This window comes from Anoplophora glabripennis, unplaced genomic scaffold (assembly GCF_000390285.2).
Source record: "Anoplophora glabripennis isolate ALB-LARVAE unplaced genomic scaffold, Agla_2.0 scaffold72, whole genome shotgun sequence".
Lineage (NCBI taxonomy): Eukaryota > Metazoa > Arthropoda > Insecta > Coleoptera > Cerambycidae > Anoplophora > Anoplophora glabripennis.
Window position 1 is genome coordinate 22512 of NW_019416536.1, and position 25183 is coordinate 47694.

Below are 25183 nucleotides of genomic sequence, written 5' to 3' on the forward strand. Positions count from 1 at the left end.
GGAATATGACCAGACAAAATCCACAAAATAGGGGGGATATTTTGTGACAAAATCAGAGCTTGGAAGAGGTACAGGGAACAATGTATCTGCGCAAAGGCTGCCGTTTTCCACGACTGGGTGGGGGAATATTACTTGAAAGCAGATTAAATAATATACATCTTATATTTTCCTAAGTCCATGACCAAAATCTATTTATACATTATATTTAAATCTGCTGCTTTAAAAATGATTGGTTTTTATATTTGTTATTTCTTATTGTACTGATTATAAGTTTTAAATATTTAATGATGCTGGTAAATTTATATTGTTAACGTCAATGTAAACTTTCATAAGTATGTTTTGTTTTTGCAATTAATTTAGTAAGAGTTTTACTAATAATAATAGATAATTATAACAGAACAAAACATATTTGCTGTAGATAAATTATTTTATTTTATACAACACTATGTACATACTATTTTTAATGGTTTTATTCCCAAATGAATTTCACCAAATAACAATATTAATGAATACATCTAAAACCTAGAGTTATGGGGATTCCCAAGACAATGTTCAATTATTTTGTAGAGAATATTAGTTTACATTTTAATTTTTAAAGTCAATTTATAAACACTCTTCCTTAACATTTTCTCCATTTCTTGTGTTCGCTTCGAGTGTGCTTCCCTCATCGTCATCATTTTGTATCACCTTATCATTTTTCTGTTCTTCTCCGCCCTCGAGGAACTTGTCCCATTTATCTATCCTTTGCGTAATTTGAGAATCTGTTTCTGCTACCTTGTATTTAGTCCTGCCATCCCAAATCTCTGCCGATAACTGTCTCTTCATAAACCATCTACCGTTTAATAGTTCTACCACCTGGTCTGCCTCTTCGGGACAACCCATATTAATCTGAGCTATTCCTTCTGGATGCCTGTCGTAGAGAAGCACTTTCCGCACCTCTCCCAGTTTGGAACATTCCTCCCGTAAGTCCTGTTGGAATTCCAAGATAAGACTCACGTCCGTATCGAAAATAGAGGGGTCGAACAAGTTCTTCACTATAACTACTCTCTCGTGTTTTGCCCTTTCACCGATTTTCTTCTCGGGTCTCCAATCGAATAGTTTTTCTTGCGCTTTCTTCATTTTCAGTTTATCTTTCTTCTTTTTCATTTTAGGTTTTAGTTTAGGATCGTACGTGCCTTTTAGTTGAAACTTTGCCTTTTCCACTTTGATTTTGTGACCCCTGTAATCGTAACCGTCAAGCAGTTTGAGAGCTAGATCGACCGACTCGATTTTGATGTAAGTGCAGAGAGCATCACCTTTGATAATATCCGTGCCCGGCTCTTTGTACAGTTTTACCTTGAAATTTCCGGACTGGGGGTCTCTCATTACCAGGCCACATTTCTGCATCAGGTCCACGAATTCCTGTTCTTCGATATCTATAGGTAAATGAGACACATACACGTTTGTATTTTGATTCTCGTCTATTTCGAACCATGTAGGTTCAGAGGCTTTTCTCTTCTCGCCTTTAACTTTTTTTGGATCTTGTGGTTGCACTTTGTCGTCTGGCGGCTTCTTAACTTCTATTTTGGTATTATCTACAAAACCATAACTCATTTGATATCTAGCCATGAAGTCTTCATCGACTTTAGGAAACCAAGCAGTTTTTTCCTTATCCCAAAAATACTTCATTCCATCACTGTCTGTGTAAACATGGGTATCATCCTCAAAACCATAAACGATGTTATTTCTTGGAGTCCACTCTTTCCTTTCATTATCCCATTGGTACTGAGTATTTGTACCCGGCTCAGTATATATAGCAACATCTCCTTCGTAATGAACGTCTTTTGGATTATAAGAATTAGAATCATTGGTTGGAGTCTCGTTTTGTTTATTTGAAGAACGTTCGTCTTCTACCTTTGATGGTTTACCGCACTCGTTTCCATTCTCGTTTTTTAAATTGTCTTTTTGTTTACTTTCTCCTATTGCTTCATCTACAGATTTCTGGTTATTCCTTTCGTTTACATTAACTGTAAACAAATAAAAAATTTCATTATTTCATTCATTATTATACTTTCTTCTTATTCACCTAACGAAGCGCCATCCGTGCAAAGAATTTCGGAGTTTTCACTCATTTTTATGCTCATAGCTCATAAATAATTTTTTAAAACAAAAAAAAACATTAAATCTGAATATGTACAAATTCTAGTACAAGTGGTAGTTTTAGTTTATAATAGTGATGGGAGATTTCGAGTGAAAAATCGAGTGGTACTCGATTATTGAGATCACTCGAGATATCTCGAGATGTTTACTCCCACCACTCGAGTGATTATTACCCTACGGTTGCACCCCAAAATGTTAGTGCATACTGCAAATAGTCACTGATTGCGTAACCTTTTTTTTATAAAACGAAAAAGTGGTTAGGTTTTGAAGTGCGTGAGCTTTTTTTTTTTTTTAGCTACACTTAAAAGTAATATATGACTAATACAAACATATTTGTGCGCCGCTGGGATGAAAACGACCAATATCTCGTATCTCGAGTGATCACTCGATTATTAGAAGTACTCGATTACCGATAACTCGATTAACAAAATTGGTCGATTATTCCCATCACTAGTTTATAACCTCAAACTTCAAAAACATACAAGGAGTGCTTTTCCTATTAGCCACTAATATCAGTTCAGTTCAGAGTAAGTCTAATTACCTTTACTCTACCTACTAATTTTGCCAAATCGAAAGGCACTCATTAAAGCTAAGCTTTACCGTGGCTTTACTATGGTTCTCAGAACAAAAATTTGGCTGTTGATATTTATCTTTCGTATTCGTATATTTATATTTCTAATCGTAATCTACAGATACAGAGTGAAAAACAATATATTTTGGTATAATGTAATATATTACATGCGTAGCCATCTATAAGTTACAAGTTCTACTAATTCATCAGTGAATATTAGACTGTTACAGTTAGCTACCTACGAAAGAATACTTCCTAAGTTTAGTGCAGTTTCTGAGAGATAGATGGCGGTACGATCATTTGGAACTATGTAATACAGCTGGATTTGTCAATTGACACAAGTAACCGTTCCACTTCACTGAACTATTAATTTTTGAATGGAATGAATGATGTCTAACAGCCTAAAAATTTTCAAAATAATAAAGTACCTTTCTAGACGTGGTTTCATATGCATCTGCTATAGCATATACCCTCCTATACCTCTCTCTCTGTACAACCTCCGCTCCCGCTTCATTCTCGGCTACTATTGTAACCGACTTTTTTCTGCGTAGGTGAGATGTTTTTTTTTTTTCATGTCTTTTTATTGTGAACTGTTAAGTTACATTAGAAAATACAACAATTATATTACTGTTCTATAAAAGGAAGGTTAATTTATAATTGTGTTCATTTTTTATGCATTTACTCATAATTTATATATCAAAATTTAGGAATTCTTATGCAGCCAAGTATACACATGCATTGTATTGTATGTTTCCTGCCCTACAAAAATTTACATGGGAACGAATGGAAATAAAAACGTAATCTCGAAACCCGAGGGAGCTAGAGAGGAACTGAATGCAGTTTTAGATTATTTAGCGCCGATTTTCAGATTTTTCCGAGTCCTAAAAAGTTTTGAGAAAATCGATGCTCTCAAAAAATTAAAGTGCTTTTCTAAAGTCGGTTGTGGGATCGCCAAACAGGCCGTGATGGTCCGTTTTTTTAACTGCTTCCGTCTAGAAAAAAAATCGAAAATCTCGAATCCCACAGAAGCTGGAGACTGATACTTTTCCAAGCGCGTAGGGGGTGATTGGTTTGTGCGGCCTGTTCCAGAGTGACGGCCGAAGGGCCGTCCCTCTGGCTTTTTTCAGCAATTTTTTTTTTGTATATTTACTATCAGGTACTGGGGCGGCCAATCATATTCGCTCAGGGCACATAATTTAGAAATACGTGTGTGCCCAAGGCAGACTTATAGATATTAGTTTAAGGAACGATTTCTAAAATAATGTATATTGAAATAGTATGATTCTTGCAAAATAACAAACTCCAACATTAAATATAATGTTGATTTAAAAATAGAAATTACACTTAACCTTTATTAATGCCAGTATAGATCCTCACATACCACGTATATGAAAAATTCTCCAACATTTGTATATAAAACATTGAAAGCACCACAAGTGCTGTAGGATTTATTATCCTTATAACACCCTTGACACCTTAATTACCATAAATCCAAGCTAGTTATAGAAAACAGGAATATTTTAGTTTCAATTCTACAAATACAAGTCATTGGAAGGGCAATAACTATTTTATGAAGATTTACATAGACTATCAACTTCCAAATATATAAATAGGTATATAAAGAAATAACAGGTTTATACCATTCAAGTTTTATTTGGAATTTTCATAAAATAGTTATGGACTTGTATTCTACAACCAGCTTTGATTTACAGTAATCAAGGTATCAAGGGTGCTATACACCGTTATTGGAAACAATAATTTACAATATTAAGAACTTATCTCTGTTTCAGTATTTATTTTATTATCTAGGAGAGAATATCAACGAAAAAGTATTGGCTTTGATAAATTCAAGTTTATTAATTTAAGATTTTCAAACACAAAAATTAATAAATCTAAAAATCCTCGTCTAGCAAAGATCTAATTAAAACGCTTTTATTGAGTTCTCCTTCCGGAGCGGTACTTGGTGTATTCAAACATGAATCTAGATGCGCACTCATCTCTCCCTCCGAGACCAACACCATACAAAACGGGCAATTGAATTTGTTATTATCACAGGAATCTACACTCTCCCCTTCCACAGGCGCGTTACCGTCTTCAAAAACTCTACTCAGACCCATGCAATCGTCCAAGTGAGCGTCCAGCTCGCCCCTGAGGATATCTTTTCCGCAAGTCAAACAGTCGACACGGTCTCCCTTGTCGCAGTAAGCGTCTTCCATATTGTCGTAGAATTTGAGCAGACACTTCTCTACGTGTGTGTCGTATTCTGCGACTGGGAACATTTTTTCACAAATTGTACACTTTTTTAGTCCCCTTCGGGTATTGTCGAAGCTTTCTTCCGAACATTTCCTTACATGCATCTCGAATTCAGCGGCAAACACGTCGCATTCGCATATTATACACTTTCTCGTCTTGGGTTGCTGTAGGCAGTTATCTAGATGCTCATTAAATCGAGCCAATAGCACCGATTCGAGGCATACTGGACAATCAGCCTTCGCTTCATCTTTCGGAATTGTGTCACTCGAATTCGACTCCTCGTTCAGCCTGGGAATTTTGTTTGCGTCTTGAGATCCAACAGATGCCGTCCGTTTAACACCGTTACCACTTGGGAATTTATTCAACCAATGATTTCTAACTACCGAGTAGTCGATGCTTCCGTTATTTGTGGACGAGTCGCTCAAAATTTGTCCTGGAGAAGCAGCAATGCTATTCGTTTTAGATGCCGTACTTGGTTTCTTATTGATGACTATAGTACTACTACTATTTTTAAGTGCTGTACCCATGCCTTTCCCTTTTGAACTACTTGCATTTCCACTTAAATTCGTAAATCCAAATATATTGTTCGCCTTCGGAATGACGGTCCTTATTTTTTTGCTACTGTCGCTATTGTTGATTGTATGGACGTTGTTGTTATTAGTGGTGACCGTAGAAGATACCGAGGTAATTGTCGAGGTTATCGGTTTTGAGGTGCCTTTATCTGTAGCGACTGTCTTTATTGGAGAAATGTATTTACGAATATCTTCTTTTGGCTTGACGTTTTCCTTTGCAGATGACTTCTTCATATAATTTTCCGGTTCTTGGACCTAAAAATTGGAGAAAAGATGATAATACTAAATAAAATATATCGTAGGTTTTTTGACAGTGTTTTCACTGTTCTAAACGGTTGGTTATAAGAAAATAACGACTAGTTTTCTCCAAAACAGTAAACGTTTTAAGATCTACATATACAAAAATAGGTACTTAACTTCCCGTAAAACAGTGGGTAATGTCAATAAATAGAGGACCCTCAATATTTAATGATAAAAACCTTGATAAGTGCTAAATGACGTCTAAAAACTTTTGTTGATACTAAATAAAAACATAATTTTAAACAAAGAATACCCTGTATTGACTAATTAAAGAGCACTTACTTTTACAAACTTTCCACCGCAATTTCTAGAATGTTCACCCCACCATCTGTCACTGGGGCCCGGTGCTCTATTTGTTGCTCTTCGAACCATGCCGAAATAGGGCTTCCACTTTTGACAGGGGCCGTCACATCGCCACCAGTGTTGTTTATATAAACGTACTTCGTCATGAAAATCGTGATAGACCGTTATGTTAGTACCTATAATAAGCGAATTAATCAAATATAATCCAATTATTTACAGATATCATTACCTGCTTCTTTATTGATACGAAACATGTGTTTGTGGAACTCTGGGCCATGTCCGTCTCTATCTCTGTTGTTGTTTGTAACAAATAAGTAGGCATGTATCATTTCATGCAGTAATGTTTCCACCAAATCTTTCCGAGGGCGCAGTTTTAAGAGAGGTTCACTTAAGGTGATACTGCAAAGACCGCCTCTTCCCTGATAAGAGCATATGCCTGCACATGAAGTCATTCTTTTACTCCAAGATACACAAACTGTTACTAGAGCACCCCAGAAGAATCGATCGTTGAATGACAAGAAAAGCACATGAATATCTGGGGTAGGATCAATAACTTCCCACGACGGGTCAACCAAGCAGCTTGAAGAGTTGTGGGTACTTTTTGTAGATTTATATACTAGTCCATTCTTTGGTACGTCCAATTCATTTTCCAGTTGAAACTGTTCTTGAAGCACTCTGGCGAATTCTGTATCGGATTTGTGCTCCTTGGGTTTCTTCGCTTCTTGTTCAAACTGATGTTGCAGTAATAAAGCTAACTGATAATCAATTTCAGCCATGTCAATAAAAAATATTTAGTCAAAACAAGCATCCAAGATGTACTGGAACTGGAAATCAACTAAAATTAAGTCCAACAGTATCTTTTTCTTTTGTTCCTTGTCACGAGCAATAAAAACAGGTTAAAAATGTCTCACGCAAAAAATAAAGTTCGTTTTTCATTTTAAAACAGTCTATCAATCCAAAGATAAACCTACAGAATAGTAAGTAATAAGTAAATAAAAAATAAATACAAATTAAATGTCAAATCAGCATGACCAATGATCATTGACTACAGACTACACAAGTCACAACAGGTCACAGAACATACCAAACAGAATCCCTACCAGTAGATGATCGCGCGCCATTATTCTATGGCTAGAAATTGGCCTCAATGATTTGGGATCGAGGGGGATTATCCCTCTTTATCCTGCCTCATCTCGTGTAGGCCTGGACAGCCTTCGTAGGTGGGCCCCATCCGTCGTCTACCCCGACCGCAAATGCGGCCGGTGTAGGCGCTTTGTGGGACCTCCTTTTGTCCTGGCTGGGCCCCGCCGGCTAGGGCCCTTTCTTCTGGCGCTCTTCTTGCTTCGCCGGCTCGTCTGTGTAAACCCCGGGGGTAGTGTCATGTTTATGTCTGGTTGTTTGTTGGGTAGGGTAGTGCGGCTATGCAGCCTGGGATGCGCTTTGCTAAGGTGGCCCTTAGGCTAGCGCGGGAGGGGAGGGTTAAGGAGGGTATGGCGGGTGTGTATGTGTGTGTGTGTGTCGTTGTCTTCGTTTCTTGATCCTGGCTGTCTCTGAAACAGAAAAGGTTAGCGGGCAGGGGGGGGTCATTGGGGTGGTCACCCAGGGTCAAAAAGTTGGTGTCTAGGTCTTTTGTGTTTGTCGGTCACGTCGGGTACGTAGTCAACGGCTTGCCTGAGGAGGGGATTGTCATGTCTAGCGGCTACGTCAAATCGTTTCTCCGCGTTTTGTCTTATTGTCTGTGTAGCGTTTGTGTATTGTAAGTCTCGTAATATGTCAGTGTTTCTTACGTACCAGGGCGCGTCGGTGGCCGTGCGGAGGGCTATGTTTTCCACAGCCTGTAATGACTTTAAGTGGCTTTTTGCCGCGTGACCCCACGCCGTGGAGGCGTAGGTTAGCTGCGGTTGAAGTACCACCTTGATAAGCGTTCGCTTATTCCTTAAACTGAGGGTGTTTCCACCTTTGAGTAAGGGATAGAGCCTAGCCCTGGTGGTCTTCGCTCGCGCCACCGTCTCCACGATGTGCGGTTTCCACGTGAGACGCTGGTCCATCGTCACGCCCAGGTATCGTGTTTGTCGATTCCAGGAGATAGGTTCCTGGGATAGTGTCAGTCTGTCGAGGTTTTGTGGGATTTTTCGTTTGGTAAAAAGGATAGCCGAACTTTTGTTGGGATTAATTTTGACTTTCCACCTGTTGCACCAGGTTTCAAGTTGGTCTAAGGAGTTTTGGAGGAGGGAGACGGAATATCTAGGATCTACGGATTGGGATGTGATTGTCAGGTCGTCGGCGTATAAGTATATGTTGGTGTTGGGGGGATATGGGATGTCGGAGTTGTAAATGGTGTATAAGTGTGGGGACAGGACGGTGCCCTGGGGGACACCGGCCTCCATGGGACGGGTGGTGGAAAGGGAATCTTGGATTTGGATGCGGAATTTACGGTGGTGTAGGTAGGATTTTATGAGTTTGGTAAAGGATATGGGATATTGGTTGGTGAGCATTTTCATCAGTAGGCCTTCATGCCAAACCGTATCGAAGGCCTTTGCGACGTCCAGGAAGACAGCACCAGTGTACTGTCCCCTGTTGAAGGCCGCCGTGATGTGCTCGGTAAGGCGAAGGATTTGGAGTTCAGTGGAGTGATTGGGTCGGAAGGCGAACTGCTCGTCTGGAATGACTTGCAGTTCTTGGGAGTGGGTTCTTAGACGGGTTAGGATAATTTTTTCTACTACTTTGCTCATAGCCGGGAGCAGGCTAATGGGCCGGTAGTTGGATGGGATGGTGTGATCTTTGTTGGGTTTTGGGATAAGGATTATGTTTGCTGTTTTCCAGCGGGTAGGGAAGTGTCTTAGTCTGAGTGTCGCGTTTGTTATGTTTAGTAGGGCCATGAGGCCCTTGTGTGGTAGTCGTTTAAGTGTCGTGTTATGTATATTGTCGGGTCCGGGGGCTTTTCTGTTTTTAAGTCTGCGTATTGTCAGTCTTAGTTCGTCAGGTGTTGCGGGGGGGATTATGTCATTGTCTGGCTCTCTGTCGACGCGTCGGGCCGCGCGCTCAGCCACTATCTCGAATTCCTCGTCTTCGTCGGGCAGCTGAGGCAGTCTACACTGCAGTTCCAGGCTATCGGCGAAAGCCTCGGCCTTTTCCTGGTTCGTGTAAACCACCCCCACACTACCGTGGATTGGAGGAATTTTACGGCGAGCGGTCTGTCGCAGGGCCCTCTGCGTTTTCCAGAGGCTGTTGTCTTGTGGATCCAGCGACTCCAGGTGCCTAGCCCAGTTATCCTGGGCCAGTTCATCCAGAGCCGCCTTCACCCGTCTGTTAAGTACGTTTAAGTCATGTCTGTGTCGGGGGAGGCGGGGGCGGGGGGCAAGCCGTTTCGCACGTCGTCTGTCACGTATTAAGTTTTTTATGTCATCGGGGAGGGTGCCCCGGGGGTTTGTTAGTCGGGGGACAATAGTCTCCGTCGTAGTCTGAGTCAGGGCGTTTTTAATGTCAGTCTCAAGGGAGAGGATTGCCGCCTCCAGATCATGGGAGTAGATGATCAAGATCAAAGCATTGTTTTTAGAAGTCCTCTAAAAACAAAGATCAAAGTCAAGAATACGATTCTTGGATCAAAGTCGCATTCGGTAGAACGCTGCAAAAAAAAATCTTATAATAGTATATATTAAAAAAATAAACTTGACAAGCACGTAGCACGACACATTTTCAGCAAACTAAAACTACAGCATAAACTAACCAAATTTACTCTGTTGTCACTGTCGGTACTTTAATCTTTTTCAGCAGCTTTCGGAGTCATTGGTTTAGAGAAACGCCGATCAAGAAATTAATAAGAATTTTTTATTTGTGCGTATTAAAATAGTTAATGGCTGTCAGCCCTTACTTTGACTTAAATTTATTCCCCCTTTGTTAGCGGTGATTTTATGTTGATCTGATGATCTGTTTCTGTGCCTATCTACTAATCTACTAGTCATTGTCCTTTCTACTGTCAGCATCAAACCGTCCAGTTCTTGCCATATTTTAACCTCGATTTTTTTAATTATGGTTTGGTTACCTATATATCGCTATTGTATACAAAATTAATCTTTTATAAATAATATGTCTATTTTTCATAAAATCATGTGAAATCAATTTATAACTTGAAATGTACGATTTTCCTTGGACCTTGGAATAAAATATATCTTGACCTTGTGTCCCCCAAACAGCGCCCATGCTATAATCCATGCTATCCTATTCCATCAATAAATCTGTAAATGCACCAATCAAATGTGAAAAGATAATCACGTGATAATCACAGCTGCGCAATATTCTACTGCGTTTCTAAATTTCTATTTCGAGTATGCGCAGTATGTGATATTCCAGTCCGGCCGGATGAAAATTGATTTGTCTTGTCTGTTCCCCGTTCTCGATTTGGAAAATGTAAGTACTTAATATTTGTTTCTGTGTTGAGTTACATACATCCAAATTTCTCAGAAAATTGAAAATAGAACATATAAAAAAATATATTTGTTTTCTCGTTTTCATTTTGACAAGATGTTGTCTTTAATTCATAGAATTAAATCTTCCACGTCAACTAAAAGTACCAAGGAAATTTTCCAGCTCGACATCTTGTTTTCTAGAAGCATTCAACAGATACAAAGAATGTAAGTAGATAAGTTTTTTTTATATAACGCAGCACTACTGTTATGCTGATTGCTAAAGTTGCGTGAATTTCCGTTTTATTTCCATTATATCGAATATAATCAAACTGAACGTAAATGTAAATAAAATACTAAATATTTTATAATATGAAAGTTTCTATTGCCTCCAAAGATTGCCTCCATATTACATATAAATAATTTTTTTAAGATTACATAAATGATTAATACATATTTATGTTAACATTTTCATTTGCTTGTAATAAAATAAGATTGCACAATTTATCAAATATTTTCCTCAGCATTAATTAAATTAAATAATTTTTTTTTTAATCGTCAAAAATATGTGAAAACATCAGTATTCAATGATTTGAATATCGAAATGATGGCAAAGGTTCATTCACCTTTTGCAGGTCTTACAGCAAATCAAATGACTGGAATTCGCACAGTAGTGGATACAACAAAATGAATAATTTTGACAGTCAAGCACAAAATGGTTTCAAAGGCAATTATAACAATAGCGGATATAAAAGTGGTTACAATAACAATGGGGGCAGCTATATGAACGGAAATGGAAGTAGTTACAGAGGCGGTAATGGGGGCGGATACAAGCCTAGAACGAATTTCAATCAAGAAGAGAACGGCCAAGGACTCAGCAAGGTTGAGTGGGGTACCAAAACCCTGCATCCCTTCTCCAAAAATTTTTATGCTCCCCATCCGGACGTGTGTGGTCGGTCCGAGTACGAAGTAAACCAGTACAGGCAGTCCAAACAGATCATAGTGGAGGGAGACGCTCCTAACCCGATACAGAACTTCAACGAGGCGAACTTCCCGGACTACGTTATGAGTGAAATCGTGAGACAGGGGTACGAGTCTCCTACCGCAATTCAAGCACAGAGCTGGCCCATCGCAATGAGCGGTCATGACATGATTGGGATCGCGCAGACCGGGTCCGGGAAAACATTAGCATACACCTTACCGGCTACTGTACACATCAATAACCAGCCCCAGATCAGCCGAGGCGAGGGCCCCATAGCCCTAGTCCTGGCCCCTACCAGGGAATTGGCGCAGCAGATCCAAAAAGTTGCCATGGACTTTGGCAGTTCCACCCGTATTCGTAACACTTGCATATTCGGCGGCGCCCCCAAAGGACCCCAAGCTAGGGACTTGCAGAGGGGTGTCGAGATATGCATCGCTACACCCGGACGACTCATAGATTTTCTTGAGAAGGGAACCACTAACTTGGAGCGTTGCACTTACTTGGTATTGGACGAAGCCGATCGCATGTTGGACATGGGCTTCGAGCCCCAAATCCGTAAGATTTTGGGACAGATCAGGCCAGACAGGCAGACGTTGATGTGGTCCGCAACTTGGCCCAAGGAAGTGAAGAAGCTGGCCACTGATTTCCTGAAAGATCCCGTTCATATCAACGTTGGGTCTTTGAATCTCTCTGCCAATCACAATATCCTCCAGATCGTTGACGTGTGCCAGGAACACGAGAAAGAAGTGAAGTAAGTAGACGTTTTTTTTTTTGTTTGTACGCAACGTGAACAATTATTGTCTCTGGAAGAAACAATTTTTTATTCGTAAAATAAATAATAAAACTTTTCTGCTTCTGAAACAGTTACAAATCTTACTATTTCTTTGGTTTTAATTATATACAGGGCCTTCAGTTTTATTGGCCATGAGTAAATTATCAAATTTTTTTAAGTTAATGTTTAGAATTTTTCTAAAAATTTAACAGTGTGTATAAAATCGAAAAAACATTGAGTATAAAATCAAGGCAAAAATTTTATGACAGATTGGCGAACCTTCTCCAAGAAATTGGAAACAGCTCAGAGCCTGGTTCGAAGATCATCATCTTTGTGGAGACAAAGAAGAAGGTGGAGGGTATAACCAAGAACATAAGGCAGGTGGGGTGGCCGGCGGTGTGCATGCACGGCGATAAAAGCCAACAGGAGCGCGATTACGTCCTTAGGGAGTTCAGGAGCGGAAAATCCTCTATCTTGGTCGCCACGGACGTGGCGGCTAGAGGATTAGGTAAGTGGCCCCCGTGAAAGGAAGGTAAAGGAATTTCTTATCGGTTTACTTCAGAATCAAACCATGTTCACTTGTGATTTATCCACCCACTTTGTGGGCGAGTTAATGTCGGAAATTAAGAAAAAAAAATGGCATAGTAGCATATTTTAGGATTTTCCAGACTGTTAAACGTTTGCTAATAACAATTTTATATCAAAAAAAAAATATGTAGTTTAATAAAAAAAAAAATATTCAAAATATGATATTGTAGGGTGGTATTATGCCCCCCAGCACTGTCTATTTTATTAATTTATTGATTTATTAGGTTCAAGGGTGTAATGTCACCCGATTGAATTGCCAACATTATTTTAATCAGTCTGGGTGACCCTTTTCTGTTTCAGAGGCATGTGCAGGATGAGCGTTCATAGCATTCTAGTGATTATTGTGCTAATGATCGCCATAGTTGCACCCTCTAACTGTCCGATCCCCTCCAGATTGGTTCAGTTTATGCGATAGAAGACCTACGGAAGGTTTGATGCTTTAAAAAAGCATCAAATATGGCACATGTTTGTAAATCCAATTCACTTTCTTTTTTTCCCTCTCCCCTACTTCCCCGAAACCGTATCCTGTATATGTCGTCCTTCATCCCGGCCCAGACAGCTAAAACTAAAGTTAGATTTGGTCGTCGACGTGGGACAGTTTTCACTTAACAGATACCCAAAACAGTTGTCATTCAAATTTGAGTATTTGTCTTCCTATCGGTCGGTTCATCTGAGCTGTTTGAGTAGACCCGAACCTACGCAAAGTCACGTAAGTCGTCAACGTACGAATTATGTCCGTTGCAAGGTCCACTGAAGCAACCAGGTCATTTGCTACTATACTATGTAAATATAATTCGATTTTGTAAACACATCACAACTTCATGGATTTTCGATTCAAACTGGTTAGTATTCGCTTTCATTTTTCCTTTTTTTATTTATAAGATCGCTTTCTTCGTGTCGTCTTTTTTTTATAAAATGCAGGACTACACTAGGTGAAAAAATATATAGTGAAGTCCGTTAAAGATAAAATCGACAAGACATTTTCATCAAAGGAGATTTAGTATTGTCTAAAAAAAATGTAGCAGAGGAAGAGGATAATCAGAAGTGGGATTTACAGCGATGTAGTACATTTAAACTACTAAAATTTGGAGATTCAATTTTTATACGATTTAAACAAGTCTCCTTTGGTGCATTATTATAAGTTAAAACATCTCACGTTGTTTATCACTTTTCTTCTGGAATATGGATTGTTTTATAAAATAAACAGCTTGGGATTTTTTATCTGGGTTTGGGGGCGCCGGATAACACTGTTCTTTGCTGCTTAGATGTGGAAGGTATAAAATATGTAGTCAATTACGATTACCCACATTCCTCCGAAGACTACATTCACAGAATAGGCAGGACGGCTCGTTCCGAGAACACCGGCACGTCGTACGCCTTCTTCACCCCCTCCAACTTCAAGCAGGCCAGGGATCTAGTTAACGTACTAACTGAGGCCAAACAGGTAAGCCACCAGTGAATTCTTCGCGATTATGGAAGACCTTTGACGCTGTTCTTTTCCAGATCGTCAACCCGAAGTTGTCCGAGATCGCTCAAAAATTTGGGGGATTCGGCGGCAAGAATCGTTGGGGTTACAACAACAACGGCGGTTACAGGGGTAGGGAGAATAGCGGACCGAAACAATTCCCGAAGTTCAACAATGTAGGCGGATTCAAGCCGAACGGATTTAAGAAAGGTACAGCAGACCAAAATCAACTCGTATCAATTTTGCATGTATTTTTTTTTGTTGCAGTATATTAGGGATTCGAGAAGTAGCCGGAACCACAGATTTGCAGTATTTTTCTTTAAGTGCATTCCAAATGCACACAGTTCTTAATAGTTAGAATTTATTTAATAATTTTGTATGTATCTCGTATCTAGTTAAATTTTTTTTATTTGCCGTTTGGCGGCAAATAACGAATGTTTGAGGAAATAAATTATTTCTCTTTGACTTGATATTTTTCTGTCGTTAAGGGAAAATAAATTTGTTTTTTGTTCCTGTAATACTTCACACGCTGTGATGAATATATTTATTTTCACTTGTATCGTATGTTGTGAATATAAATTATAATAAAGGTGTTTTTTTTTCTAAATTTTGTTTTATTATATGACTACTCTGATCTCTCTGCCTGTCTAGGAAGCGATTAACCCGTCGTTGAGAATAATATAAATATGCTCAAAAGAGGACTGAAATCAAAAAAAGATACAAGTCGAATAAAAATAACCATTAATTTTTTTTTATTTATAGTACTGTTTGCACAGATTTAACTTGAACAATAGTTATCTAAGTAGGCAGAAGCAATTTTTGAAAACCGATTATCAAAATTAATAGAACAAAATTATCTGTCGGAACCTACTAAGAGGATTTTAAAATCCAGCTTTTAATTTAGCGAGTTCAGGGAATCATATTGCAAAAGACAAAAAAGTTTCTAAATTAAATGGGGAATTAGAGCCTTGTTCTAAAAAAGACCATATCACCAGAAGAGAATTTGGAGGACTGAAAAGAGGCCCAACCCCAGAAAAAGTGTCACCTTGTAGTAGATCGTGACAACTATTAGGCGGGACTAATGGTGCAGGTAATCTAAGTTAGCCTACATTCTCAAAAACTAAATACAAAGAAAAATTATCGAAGTTTAACAACCTGTACTTATGAACTTTTTTACTTAAAATCATGCCCAAATTCACCCTTCTATTATGAAACATCCTGTATACTTCATATTTTTTTCAGTAAGAAACATCTGAATGTCCCCACCCTATACAGGGTGTCCCAGAATATATGGGCAGTCTATTTATACAGGGGACGTTAAAATAAAGACAAGTTCTCTAGAGGGCTCTACTGCAAAATTTTTATAGGAACTTATGTTATTTTAACGTCCCCTGCATAAATCCAAGAAATTGCCACATATGCTGGGACACCCTGTATATTACAATTTAATAGTATATTAAACAACAAGGTTTGAAAACGACTCTGCACACGAGCGAGACATATTGGTGGACCGAGCCGAAGGCGAGGTCCACAACTCGAGCGAGTGTGCAAAGAGGTTTTCAAACGATACTTTTTATACGACTGCAGAGACCACAAAAATCAAATTTTTTTTCGTGACAATTTGGGTGACATCAAACAAAAATCACAATATGGAGATGCGTGTGCAAATATGACATAACCGTGTGCAAACTACCGTTTTCAGAGCGTGTTTTCCGTGCCCAAAACCCCCTTTTGCAAGTCAGTCGTATAAAAACATAAATAATCCTCTATACTTCATCTCTATGACCTTTAGAACTATTCACCAAGGTATTGATCAGGGCCCGAGAACTTATACTTGAAAATATGGGGACACTGGGAACCACGTGACTTGAGATGGATATACAAGTTGGGGAAAGAGTCTATAGATGTCGCCACAAAGATTTTGTAGAATAAATTTTGACAATTGCAATTATGAATCATTTCATGTCATTCTTTCTTATTGCTCATGTTTATTGTTGGTTAGGTTTGGCGAGTGTTGGTGTGTGTTTTATTTGTGTTTTTAGTGTGTTTTATTAGATATTTCATTCACATTTATTTATATAACATAATAATGTCTGATCATCATAATCACATTTTTTTATTAATAATAAAATGTTTTGTTTTGTTTGTTTTTAATAAAAAATGTGATCAGAGGTAGGTAGTTTTTTTTATGGATATCAACACAACGAAAAATTTAAAGTTGCATAATAAATCTCTATTACAAGAATTAATAAAAAATTGGTTTAGTAAAATTATTTACTTGTAATATTTTTTTATTCATCGTGAAAGCTAATACAATATAGAAAGCACTGAAACTCTATAATCATTTCCACTATTTTTTTTTCAAAATATGTAATGAAATTTGAAATTTTTTCAACAAACATTTTAAAAAGTTACAGTATCAAATTTATTTCTTATTTTAAGTAGGAAGACTATTAGAGCATTTAAAAGTGTCTTTAATGCTTGAGTGATTTTAATGCTTTTTATCAAATGTACTTATTTTCTCATGGTGACAAAAAAAAAATTATCTACGTGAAAATTATTTTGCAAAATCAATTTCTGAGTGATCTGTGTAGGGTGAGATTTGTTATGTAATTTTAAATTTAGCGGCGGCAGAATACCTAAAACAAATATTGAGTAGGTATGTATATAGTTGTAGAGCGTACAACTAGATGGCGCTTGCATCTTTTACCGGCTACAGGTAATTTAACTCACTGTATTACCGATAATTCCTAGAAAAGGAAAGCAATAGAAGTTGGAGAAAGTGTCAACAGTTAGCGTTGTTCAAGTTTCCTATCTATAGTATCATTTATCTAGGGTATTGATCAAATATGTTGGTTTCTATGCCTTTTTACATCAAATCCCGTCATATTGACTTTTTAACTGGGCTATTAAAGTAACTGTCCGCTTCTCAACATGGCTTTGAGGTGTTTTCCATATCGACCACACGATTACGTGTACGGTAAGTATATTTTCAATTATAAATCGATTTCATTAATACATGAGCGATCATAATTTCTCTCTCTCTCTTTATAATCAAAATACTTCCGTGTCAAAATTACCAATAAATGACGTTCAAACCGACTGACTCCGACGTTATACTGAATGTTCACAATTGTTTGTAAAACATTTATACTAGATTGTACAATGTCATTTAGCACTTAAAATTGGCATCACTTTTATATCCTTTTTTTATCAGAATATATGTAATTATGTACTAAAGTGACGCATATGTCAGAGCCTTAAAGTTATTGTACTGAAGCATGAATTGGAAAAAAAATTGTAGAATATCGCTTACGTAAAATAAACGCTTTTACATATTAATTTGTTTATAAAGCACAAGATGGTGACTACAATAAAATCTCTGACACTCATGGTTCATAGAATAAAAAATGACAAGGGGACAAGGATTTTATATTTTATAGGAGAGTCGCCATCTATATATAGTACATTAAAATATAAGTTTGACTGGTTGCCTAACTGTATCGTACGGGGATAGAAGTATGTGTGTACTGGTTATATCATTGGCAAATTGGTATAATATCAAGTCCCTAAGCCAACCAGTGGTGGCGATTGGAACAGTTACTGTATTAATTTAATATAAAATTTGACACCCTATATTTCTGAATTATCAAATTTTAGATCCTATTTTCACTGTATCTGGACCAGTGGACCATTACAAGGCAGCAGTAATCGCAAAAATGTCTACGGCCAAATTCGTAAGTAGGGCGTTTAAATTCCTAATTTTTCTCCCCATGACAAAGTTCAGCTGGTATACTAGTCGGTGTTCTGCTTTAGCACTAGAGTGACCTTCAAGCTCTACTTGCCAACTTTGATTTATGATCAAGTATGCTCGCCGAACTTCGCGTAGTGGAAAGGCGCCTTTACTTTTAAATTATTATTATTTCAGCAAATCTGTCCGATCTTCCCCAACATGTTCTCCGACTTACCCAACCACCCAAGGGTCCAACTGGTGCCCAGGAAGTCCCGTCCCATCCCGCCGTATACGGAAAAATCCTCGCGTCCTCCACGGGATCCAGCTCTGGTGAGAACCGTGGACGTCGCGGGAGCGGACAGGGCGAAGTTCTTCTGCCCCATCATCAACTTTCCGCCTAAGGACGCCCTTCCCTACATGCGCTTCCCCACCTTCACCATTGAGAAGTACGAGAAACTGAAGAGCAAGATGCCGCGCGGTACTACTAACGTCAAGGTGGAGACCAAGTTCAGGGAGTCTGAGGCGCAGACAATACCCTGGGAACCCCCGTGCGTGGTGATCGGACAGGGCGACCCAGAGATACTGAAACTCGATTTTCTAAAATTTGGTGGGTACCAAAAGAAAAATTTGTGATTTACTATGCTTTTTATGTACATACATAATCTTAGTCGGGCTTCCACATTGCGCCAGATGACGTCGTAGCAGGATTTAGCACGTTTAAATTTGAAAATTCAAATAATTTTACCTTTTTCTTTAAAGGAAGCGGTTTACCTGCTGCTATGCACGAGGTGCAACTGATTGAAAGAGCCAGGATGAAAGCATCGTGGGAAAAAACTATGAAACCAAACCCTGATGATGAGAACAGTCTAGCTCATTATAGGGACTATATGGAGGCCCTAGAAAGGGACGAGTGGGCCTTTAGAGAAAGGGTAAATATTGTAAATAATAGAAGATCTCTAAGAGATTAATTATTTTTTGATAAGGAAATTCAAGATGTCCAAAACTTGCGGATGGAGCTACTCGAAAATATGTTGGAGGAAATTCTCCAGAAGTCAAACCAGAGGGCTGACATGAAGTTGCATAATTTCATCGCTATTAAGCAAGCTGAGAAGGAAGAGCAAATTGCCAAAATAAGGAAAAAAACTGCACGAGGTTATTATCAGGAAGTAAAACTCAAAGTAACTAACAAAAGTCATTACTATGTTTATATATTTTTTTAAGAACTGAGGAAGCTAAATGCTCACAGAAGGGGCATGGTATCGAAGTATCATGAAGTCAACATCATCGACGAGCACGCTGATAAGAAATCCGAACTGTACGCTCCTCTTATCCGACATGGCGAACACCCGAAACGTTGGCACCAAGTTATCGACGAAAGGTTGAAGAAATACAGGGCCCAATTCATAGGTGTGTATTCGATACTCTCTTCAAGGTATCGCGACTACGTAAATTCTGATTTCAGGTGTAGAACAGTTTAGCACTTTACCGAGGTGGCTCGACCAGGCAACGAAGATTAACAAACACTACTTACCATCGAAAGCCACTGGAACGAAACTATGCATAAAAGAAACCAAATGGACTGCGCCTGTACTCAAGCTGCTCCAGGAAGAGATGAAGAGTATAAATAAACAAAAAAATACTAACGTTTTATTTAAGTATTCTTTTCTAGGCTTCCGAAAGGAGACGGAGAAGCAGCCTGTGCTCCTGAGAAGAAAAGTAGGGAAAGCGCCTAGCGCCGTGCCTACTCCCGAAGTCGAGGGTGTTACAGAAATGGAAGAAGAGGAGTACCAGTCGGTTATTCTTCTGCAGAGCATCATCAGAGGTCGTGCCACCCAAATGATGGTAGGGACAGCGACTGAGATTAGTTCACCGAATATTTAAAATAAATACTTTAGTAACAGTGTGAGAGCTTTTTAGAGATTTGTACACGACCGCTTTCTGTATAAAAAAACTTGCCACATACTACCAAAGCTATATTTTTAGATTTACGAAGGTAGAGATACGTGTAAAGAGCTTATACAAGAGTTGAGGTATACAGTAGGTTTCCTGAAAAAAGAGAAAGAGTTAAGGAGGAAAGAAAAACTCAGGGTAAAGGCGCAGCAAAGGGAAGAATTGGTGCAGAGGGACATGGTAAGTAAATATTTCTCCATCCACGTAATGATAAAACAGACAAGATAAAAACTTTAACACTTCTATTTACCAGGTGCTAAGACTCGAAGGTACGCTGGGCAGACTCCAGGGGTCTATAGTGGGCACCCTCTTGGACTTTCTCAACAAGGAGCTACGGCGACTTTTGGAGGAGCGAAAGGCCCACGCCATGTGCTTGGTGAACGAGAGAGAGCGTTACGTCAGGGAAGCAGCGGAAGCGGGAAGGAGACAGAAGGAATTGAGGAGGAGAAGGGAGCACGATGAGATGTTCAGGCAGATCGTCAAGGTGACTCAGGACTCTGTGGACATGTACCTGCAAGATATAATCACGGAGGGGATGGAGTTTGCCTCTAAGGAGGAGGCGAGGGAATACGTTACGAAGCTGGCAGATAGGATCGAGAGAGAGACAAACGAGGCTTATGAAGCGTAAGTATGTCTCGATGCAGCAATTTACTACGAAATAAGTCATTTCAAAGTATATAAAGAACCGTATATATAACCGTTTTGTTGTAGATCTAAAAGTATTTCTGTAGACCAGCAGGATGAAATAATAGCAGACATGGTCCATCATTTTGTAGTGCCCGAGGTACAAAAAAATTTGATCCGAAACAGGATCCGCCAACAGCAGAGGGAGAACTTGAAAACCATTCACAACACAATCTACTCCAAATTCGAGGATCTACCTAAAATAGGTAAGGCGTGGCATTGCTAACTTCACTAATCACTGAATTTGAAATATTATTTTCAGAGTATTCTAAGCCAACTTCTCCACAATCGTCCACCGAGGCGACTACACCAACTACCACCGAGAGTAAAGCAGAGGAAATGGACGTAAGAGAATCAGACTTCATCGGCCGCTATCAGGATCCCTACGATCTCTACCTTACTAAGCTTGCAGAGCAGCAACGAGAGGGTGACGATTACGGGGACAATTGCTACACTTTCAAAATGACAAAGGCTGATGATAAGAACGATTTAGCCCTTAGACTCGACGATCTTGATACGATAACAGAGGTGGATAGCGAGAGCACCTCCGTTAATCCTCCGGCTAATACTGAAGGAAGCAGTGAAGAGATTGATTAATAAAAGCTTTGTTTTAAATCGTTATACATACTTTTTTCTCCACTTAAACAACAAATTAAGTAAAAATTTATTACTAAAATTTAAATAAAAATAAAATAAATACAATACAAAAGAAAGAAAAAAGAAAGACATTCTATTCATAATAATTGTTCGAGTTTGGTTCACAATTTTTGCTTATAAAACCCAACACTTTTTTGCGGTTGATTTAATTTTCTTTATATGAGCAGAAAAGCTAAGTTTATAATCCGATTTGTACATGGTTTAATGAAATATTAATTATGGAATACCGAATTTGCTCATTTGTGTTTTTTTAAGGAACAGGTATAATTTATAAAAGGCTAAAAGCTGCGTTGTTGGAAGAAGCAAAGAGAATTTGTTTATTTATAAAATTAATACTATACACACAAATATAAAAATATTACAAATATGCCTATTCACATCATGTTCCCCAGACGCTTATAATCAATTTTCTCTAACTGCACAAGTGGCCGTAACTGTTCGGCAAACACTCGCATATCTTCGCCAATCGCGTCTTGTCCAGACGGAGCCAGAACAGAGAGTTCCACCAAATAACTCTGTGAAATAGGTTCCACCCCTTCACCTGGCTTGTTTCCACCCATTTTAAATATTTTGGACACGGTTATCTTCATCCTTCCTTTTCTAAACATGTAACCCCTGGCGATGTACTCAAAATCCAATCTACAGCCAAGTTCCGTTAAAAATTCAACTATTGTAGAACTGCAAGCCATATCGATACTAGAACGAACTACGGTAGGCCTATTTTTATCTCCTAATTCTTGTTGACCCACATATCGCAGTTGAAATGGGGCATCGTTAACATCCAGAGCTCGCCTTACTCTCAGCGGTAACACCATAGGTGCTCCTGAAGGATTCGTAGCTCTTAGTGTAAAGCATAACTCGTGATCGTGGAAGGATTCAGGACCGCTGTCCACGTTGTCACACAGTCCTCTGAGGCGGTGGAGCAATACTTCTACATATTGATCGAGAACTGAACCCTGAAGTAAATATTCCTGATTTGGGATTATATTACATTTCAATGCCGCACTTAGAGAGTCCATAGCACTTCCTGGAGTAGTCATGATGACTAAATTATTTCCTGTACTATCTAGTAATAACGTCCATAACAGTAAACATAAATAAAAGTATCTCTTTTGAAAACTTCAAAATTAGAAAACTAAGTTGGGTTAGATTCTCTTCTTCTTCTTCAGTTATTTAAGTTTAGTAAAAAGCGGCAAATTTAAAAGTGACATTTGTCATTTTATTCACCAAAATGGGCATGCATACATTTATAAATAATTGAGGGACACAGGGAAACATAACCAAATAAATTGTGATTGTGAATCTGTATTAGATAAAATTAATTTTATGTGCATCTCCCTGCTAAAAACTAATTTATAATTTTAATTATTACACTGACGTATACAAATTTGACCTTAAAATTAACCGTGTATAGATAGTAAAGGTCATAATTTTGATATGTAAGTAAGTGAATATACTCTGTGATTTCTGTGAATATAATAAATGTGCATGAAACACCTTCACTTTACAATTAATTACTTGCCATTAATTTAAATTTATTTTTTGAAATGTGTGAATGTAACTCATGTAGAACAATGGATATAAAAACTCCAAGGAATGTCTATTTAACGGCGTTTTACAAAAGGTAACTAAACAGAAATACATTTTTTTACATAGATACAAATTAACATTTTTAAATAGGAGCTTTGCATTTTACACTGTGAAGAATCGGATGCCAATTATTCTCACATCCCTTATCGATAACTTGGTAAGAAGCAAAAATATAATTGTCGATCAATACGGAAAAGTAAGTATACCTACAATTTGTTTTTGCCAAGTTTATATATAAAGAGACCTTACAGGAAGCTCAAGAAGAACTCAAAACCGTAATAGGAGAACTATCCGAGTTTAAGTACGAGATTCAAACAAATAAACCTCTGAAACTTTTAACCAGTGAAGAGCCAGATGCCAAGATATATAATGAGTATATAACGACATTAACTGAACAAGACGGTCAACCTACACATTTCCATACTATTTGGTTATTGACGGAATGCTATATGTATAGGAGATTGAGACAAATTTTTGAACAAACGTGAGTAATAAAAAAATTTGAGTTGGTTTCGTTTTAATGTATCAGCTAACTATAAGTATAATATTTCCCTGTTTCTATAGGTGACATAAACAAGTTTTTTTTAGGAGTTTATTAAATACTTACGACCCATTTTGCGGTCAAAAAGAAAATGCTTACAGAACAGCTTTACCCTTAATCCGACAGATGGGAGAGTACATTTTAAACATTGTAGAAAACTCATTGGATGCAAATATGGAGGAATTCATTTCTTTGTTAAAAGTAGGTTTATCCTTTTCAATGATAATTGTTCGATAATTACCAAATCCGTGATTCTTTTTAGTTAAATTTGTGGGGTAACAAATGTGATCTATCGTTATCATTAGGACAAGTAGAAGATCATAAAATGCTTTTCAATACAACTGCCTTGGATCCTTTCATACTGTGTGACCACTCGAGAAAGATTTGGGAAGCAGTTTCCGATACCAGTTTCTCATATACCATAATAGGTAAGATGATATCCTTGATGAACTATTAATCACTGCTAAAACTGTTTTTATTTCAGATATTGTCCTCGATAATAGCGGCTATGAAGTATTCACAGACTTGTGTCTAGCGGACTATATAATTTCGAAAAGCTTAGCTTCCAAGGTCCGGATTTACGTGAAAACTATACCCTGGTTCATATCCGACGTGACAACACCCGATTTCAAGTGGACTCTAGAACAGTTAAAAGACAACGGAAATCAATCGCTGAAATCGTTAGGCGAACGATGGTCGGATTACGTGGAAAGAGGCACCTGGCAAATAATGGAAAGTCATTTTTGGACTTTGCCCTTCGAATTTACTTACATGGCAAAAGTAGATCCGATTTTATACAGACAGTTAGCCGAAGCTAAGGTGGCTTTCTTCAAAGGCGACTTGAACTACCGGAAGTTATTCGGGGAGCGTAACTGGGACCCTGCTACATCCATCGACGACGGTTTGCAGGGTTTCAACCCGACGAAACTCTGCATTTTACGAACGGTTAAAGCGGATATCGTTTGTGGGCTGGAAGAGGGGGTGGCGGAAAAAATAGAGGCCCAGGATCCCAAATGGATGGAAACGGGCAACTGGGGGCTGATACAGTTCACAGATAAAATTGTCCAGATCGATGATAATGTGAATTGTTAAATAAATTGGCATTTGGCTAAGGAAGGTTAGTTTTTTTGCACGGGGTTTGTTGTAAAACGGACATGTTATATTGTCTGAAAGTATGTATTTGTGGTTTTCCTTAAGTATGTAGTTCTTTTTTATTTTGGGGTATTTCTCTGTACTGCAAATTAAATAAAAAATTAAACATAGACTTTCAAATTCAAATGTTAGATATAATTAGTCCTTTTTCGAAATCTCAGGGTTAGCAATCTCTACTTTAATTTTTCTTCCACAAATTTCATTTGATGTTTTTTGTCATGGAACATAAAAATCATAAATGATTACAAGCCACATGACCGTCGAGCTTAGGCAACCAATATTGCACATTGGTTCTGTGAATTCATTTATGGTGAACAATGACAAACTGTTGCATCTACGATCGAGATATTACAATCGCCGATTACACCAATCATGAGCCTGTGAAACAGAATGTTGTGTTTTAACATAATCTTGATCTTACTGATTAATAATTTTTAATTCTATCAATTACCAACGCGAAGGAAATAAAATTACCGTTTCAAACAAAATCACTAGTCACGTGGCTTGTAATCATGTAGGAAGACTGTA

General features: G+C 38.2%; 6 protein-coding genes across 6 annotated transcripts; 3 read left to right on the forward strand and 3 right to left on the reverse strand.

The window, feature by feature from the left end:
* Positions 1-426: 426 nt before the first annotated feature.
* Positions 427-2214, reverse strand: LOC108908993 (HIV Tat-specific factor 1 homolog). The gene is made up of 2 exons (XM_018713197.2): positions 2066-2214; positions 427-2006 (listed from the first exon to the last, which is right to left on the reverse strand). The coding sequence occupies exons 1-2, from the start codon at positions 2121-2123 to the stop codon at positions 604-606; spliced, it is 1461 nt and encodes a 486-aa protein (XP_018568713.1). The 5' UTR covers positions 2124-2214; the 3' UTR covers positions 427-603.
* Positions 2215-4105: 1891 nt separating this feature from the next.
* LOC108908991 (sprT-like domain-containing protein Spartan) lies at positions 4106-7143 on the reverse strand. Its single transcript, XM_018713195.1, has 3 exons — positions 6368-7143; positions 6118-6314; positions 4106-5790 (listed from the first exon to the last, which is right to left on the reverse strand). Exons 1-3 carry the CDS (start codon positions 6912-6914, stop codon positions 4603-4605), a joined length of 1932 nt encoding a protein of 643 aa, XP_018568711.1. The 5' UTR covers positions 6915-7143; the 3' UTR covers positions 4106-4602.
* A 3299-nt stretch (positions 7144-10442) lies between these two features.
* LOC108909024 (ATP-dependent RNA helicase p62) lies at positions 10443-14955 on the forward strand. Its single transcript, XM_018713239.1, has 7 exons — positions 10443-10545; positions 10680-10769; positions 11177-12274; positions 12565-12803; positions 14149-14327; positions 14387-14558; positions 14616-14955. Coding segments are annotated over exons 2-7 (1698 nt in total). The 5' UTR covers positions 10443-10545; positions 10680-10767; the 3' UTR covers positions 14624-14955.
* A 2235-nt stretch (positions 14956-17190) lies between these two features.
* On the forward strand, positions 17191-21330 carry LOC108909025 (cilia- and flagella-associated protein 91-like). Its single transcript, XM_018713240.1, has 12 exons — positions 17191-17328; positions 18009-18085; positions 18277-18688; positions 18841-19010; positions 19065-19233; positions 19303-19488; positions 19544-19699; positions 19751-19923; positions 20065-20211; positions 20285-20655; positions 20743-20921; positions 20978-21330. Exons 1-12 carry the CDS (start codon positions 17283-17285, stop codon positions 21310-21312), a joined length of 2421 nt encoding a protein of 806 aa, XP_018568756.1. The 5' UTR covers positions 17191-17282; the 3' UTR covers positions 21313-21330.
* A 332-nt stretch (positions 21331-21662) lies between these two features.
* Positions 21663-22508, reverse strand: LOC108909004 (mediator of RNA polymerase II transcription subunit 18). Its single transcript, XM_018713208.1, has one exon. The coding sequence runs from the start codon at positions 22410-22412 to the stop codon at positions 21747-21749; it is 666 nt and encodes a 221-aa protein (XP_018568724.1). The 5' UTR covers positions 22413-22508; the 3' UTR covers positions 21663-21746.
* Positions 22509-22713: 205 nt separating this feature from the next.
* On the forward strand, positions 22714-24615 carry LOC108909040 (protein-glutamate O-methyltransferase). Its single transcript, XM_018713263.2, has 6 exons — positions 22714-22996; positions 23053-23158; positions 23214-23446; positions 23551-23704; positions 23766-23931; positions 23988-24615. The coding sequence occupies exons 1-6, from the start codon at positions 22920-22922 to the stop codon at positions 24593-24595; spliced, it is 1344 nt and encodes a 447-aa protein (XP_018568779.1). The 5' UTR covers positions 22714-22919; the 3' UTR covers positions 24596-24615.
* Positions 24616-25183: the final 568 nt, after the last annotated feature.

Bases quoted from the DNA above. Each gene is read 5' to 3' on its own strand.
- LOC108908993 (XM_018713197.2), bottom strand. From the start codon at position 2,123: ATGAGCATAAAAATGAGTGAAAACTCCGAAATTCTTTGCACGGATGGC. The intron at 2,007-2,065 runs GTGAATAAGAAG...ATTTGTTTACAG, and splicing joins CACGGATGGCGCTTCGTTAG to TTAATGTAAACGAAAGGAAT.
- LOC108909040 (XM_018713263.2), top strand. From the start codon at position 22,920: ATGTGTGAATGTAACTCATGTAGAACAATGGATATAAAAACTCCAAGG. The intron at 22,997-23,052 runs GTAACTAAACAG...ATTTTTAAATAG, and splicing joins TTAACGGCGTTTTACAAAAG to GAGCTTTGCATTTTACACTG. The intron at 23,159-23,213 runs GTAAGTATACCT...GAGACCTTACAG, and splicing joins TTGTCGATCAATACGGAAAA to GAAGCTCAAGAAGAACTCAA.
- LOC108909004 (XM_018713208.1), bottom strand. From the start codon at position 22,412: ATGACTACTCCAGGAAGTGCTATGGACTCTCTAAGTGCGGCATTGAAA.
- LOC108908991 (XM_018713195.1), bottom strand. From the start codon at position 6,914: ATGGCTGAAATTGATTATCAGTTAGCTTTATTACTGCAACATCAGTTT. The intron at 6,315-6,367 runs GTAATGATATCT...CGCTTATTATAG, and splicing joins TCGTATCAATAAAGAAGCAG to GTACTAACATAACGGTCTAT. The intron at 5,791-6,117 runs GTAAGTGCTCTT...TCCAATTTTTAG, and splicing joins GCGGTGGAAAGTTTGTAAAA to GTCCAAGAACCGGAAAATTA.
- LOC108909024 (XM_018713239.1), top strand. The intron at 12,275-12,564 runs GTAAGTAGACGT...ATTTTATGACAG, and splicing joins GAACACGAGAAAGAAGTGAA to ATTGGCGAACCTTCTCCAAG. The intron at 14,328-14,386 runs GTAAGCCACCAG...GTTCTTTTCCAG, and splicing joins TACTAACTGAGGCCAAACAG to ATCGTCAACCCGAAGTTGTC.
- LOC108909025 (XM_018713240.1), top strand. From the start codon at position 17,283: ATGGCTTTGAGGTGTTTTCCATATCGACCACACGATTACGTGTACG. The intron at 19,011-19,064 runs GTAAATATTGTA...TTTTTTGATAAG, and splicing joins AGTGGGCCTTTAGAGAAAGG to GAAATTCAAGATGTCCAAAA. The intron at 20,656-20,742 runs GTAAGTATGTCT...GTTTTGTTGTAG, and splicing joins ACAAACGAGGCTTATGAAGC to ATCTAAAAGTATTTCTGTAG.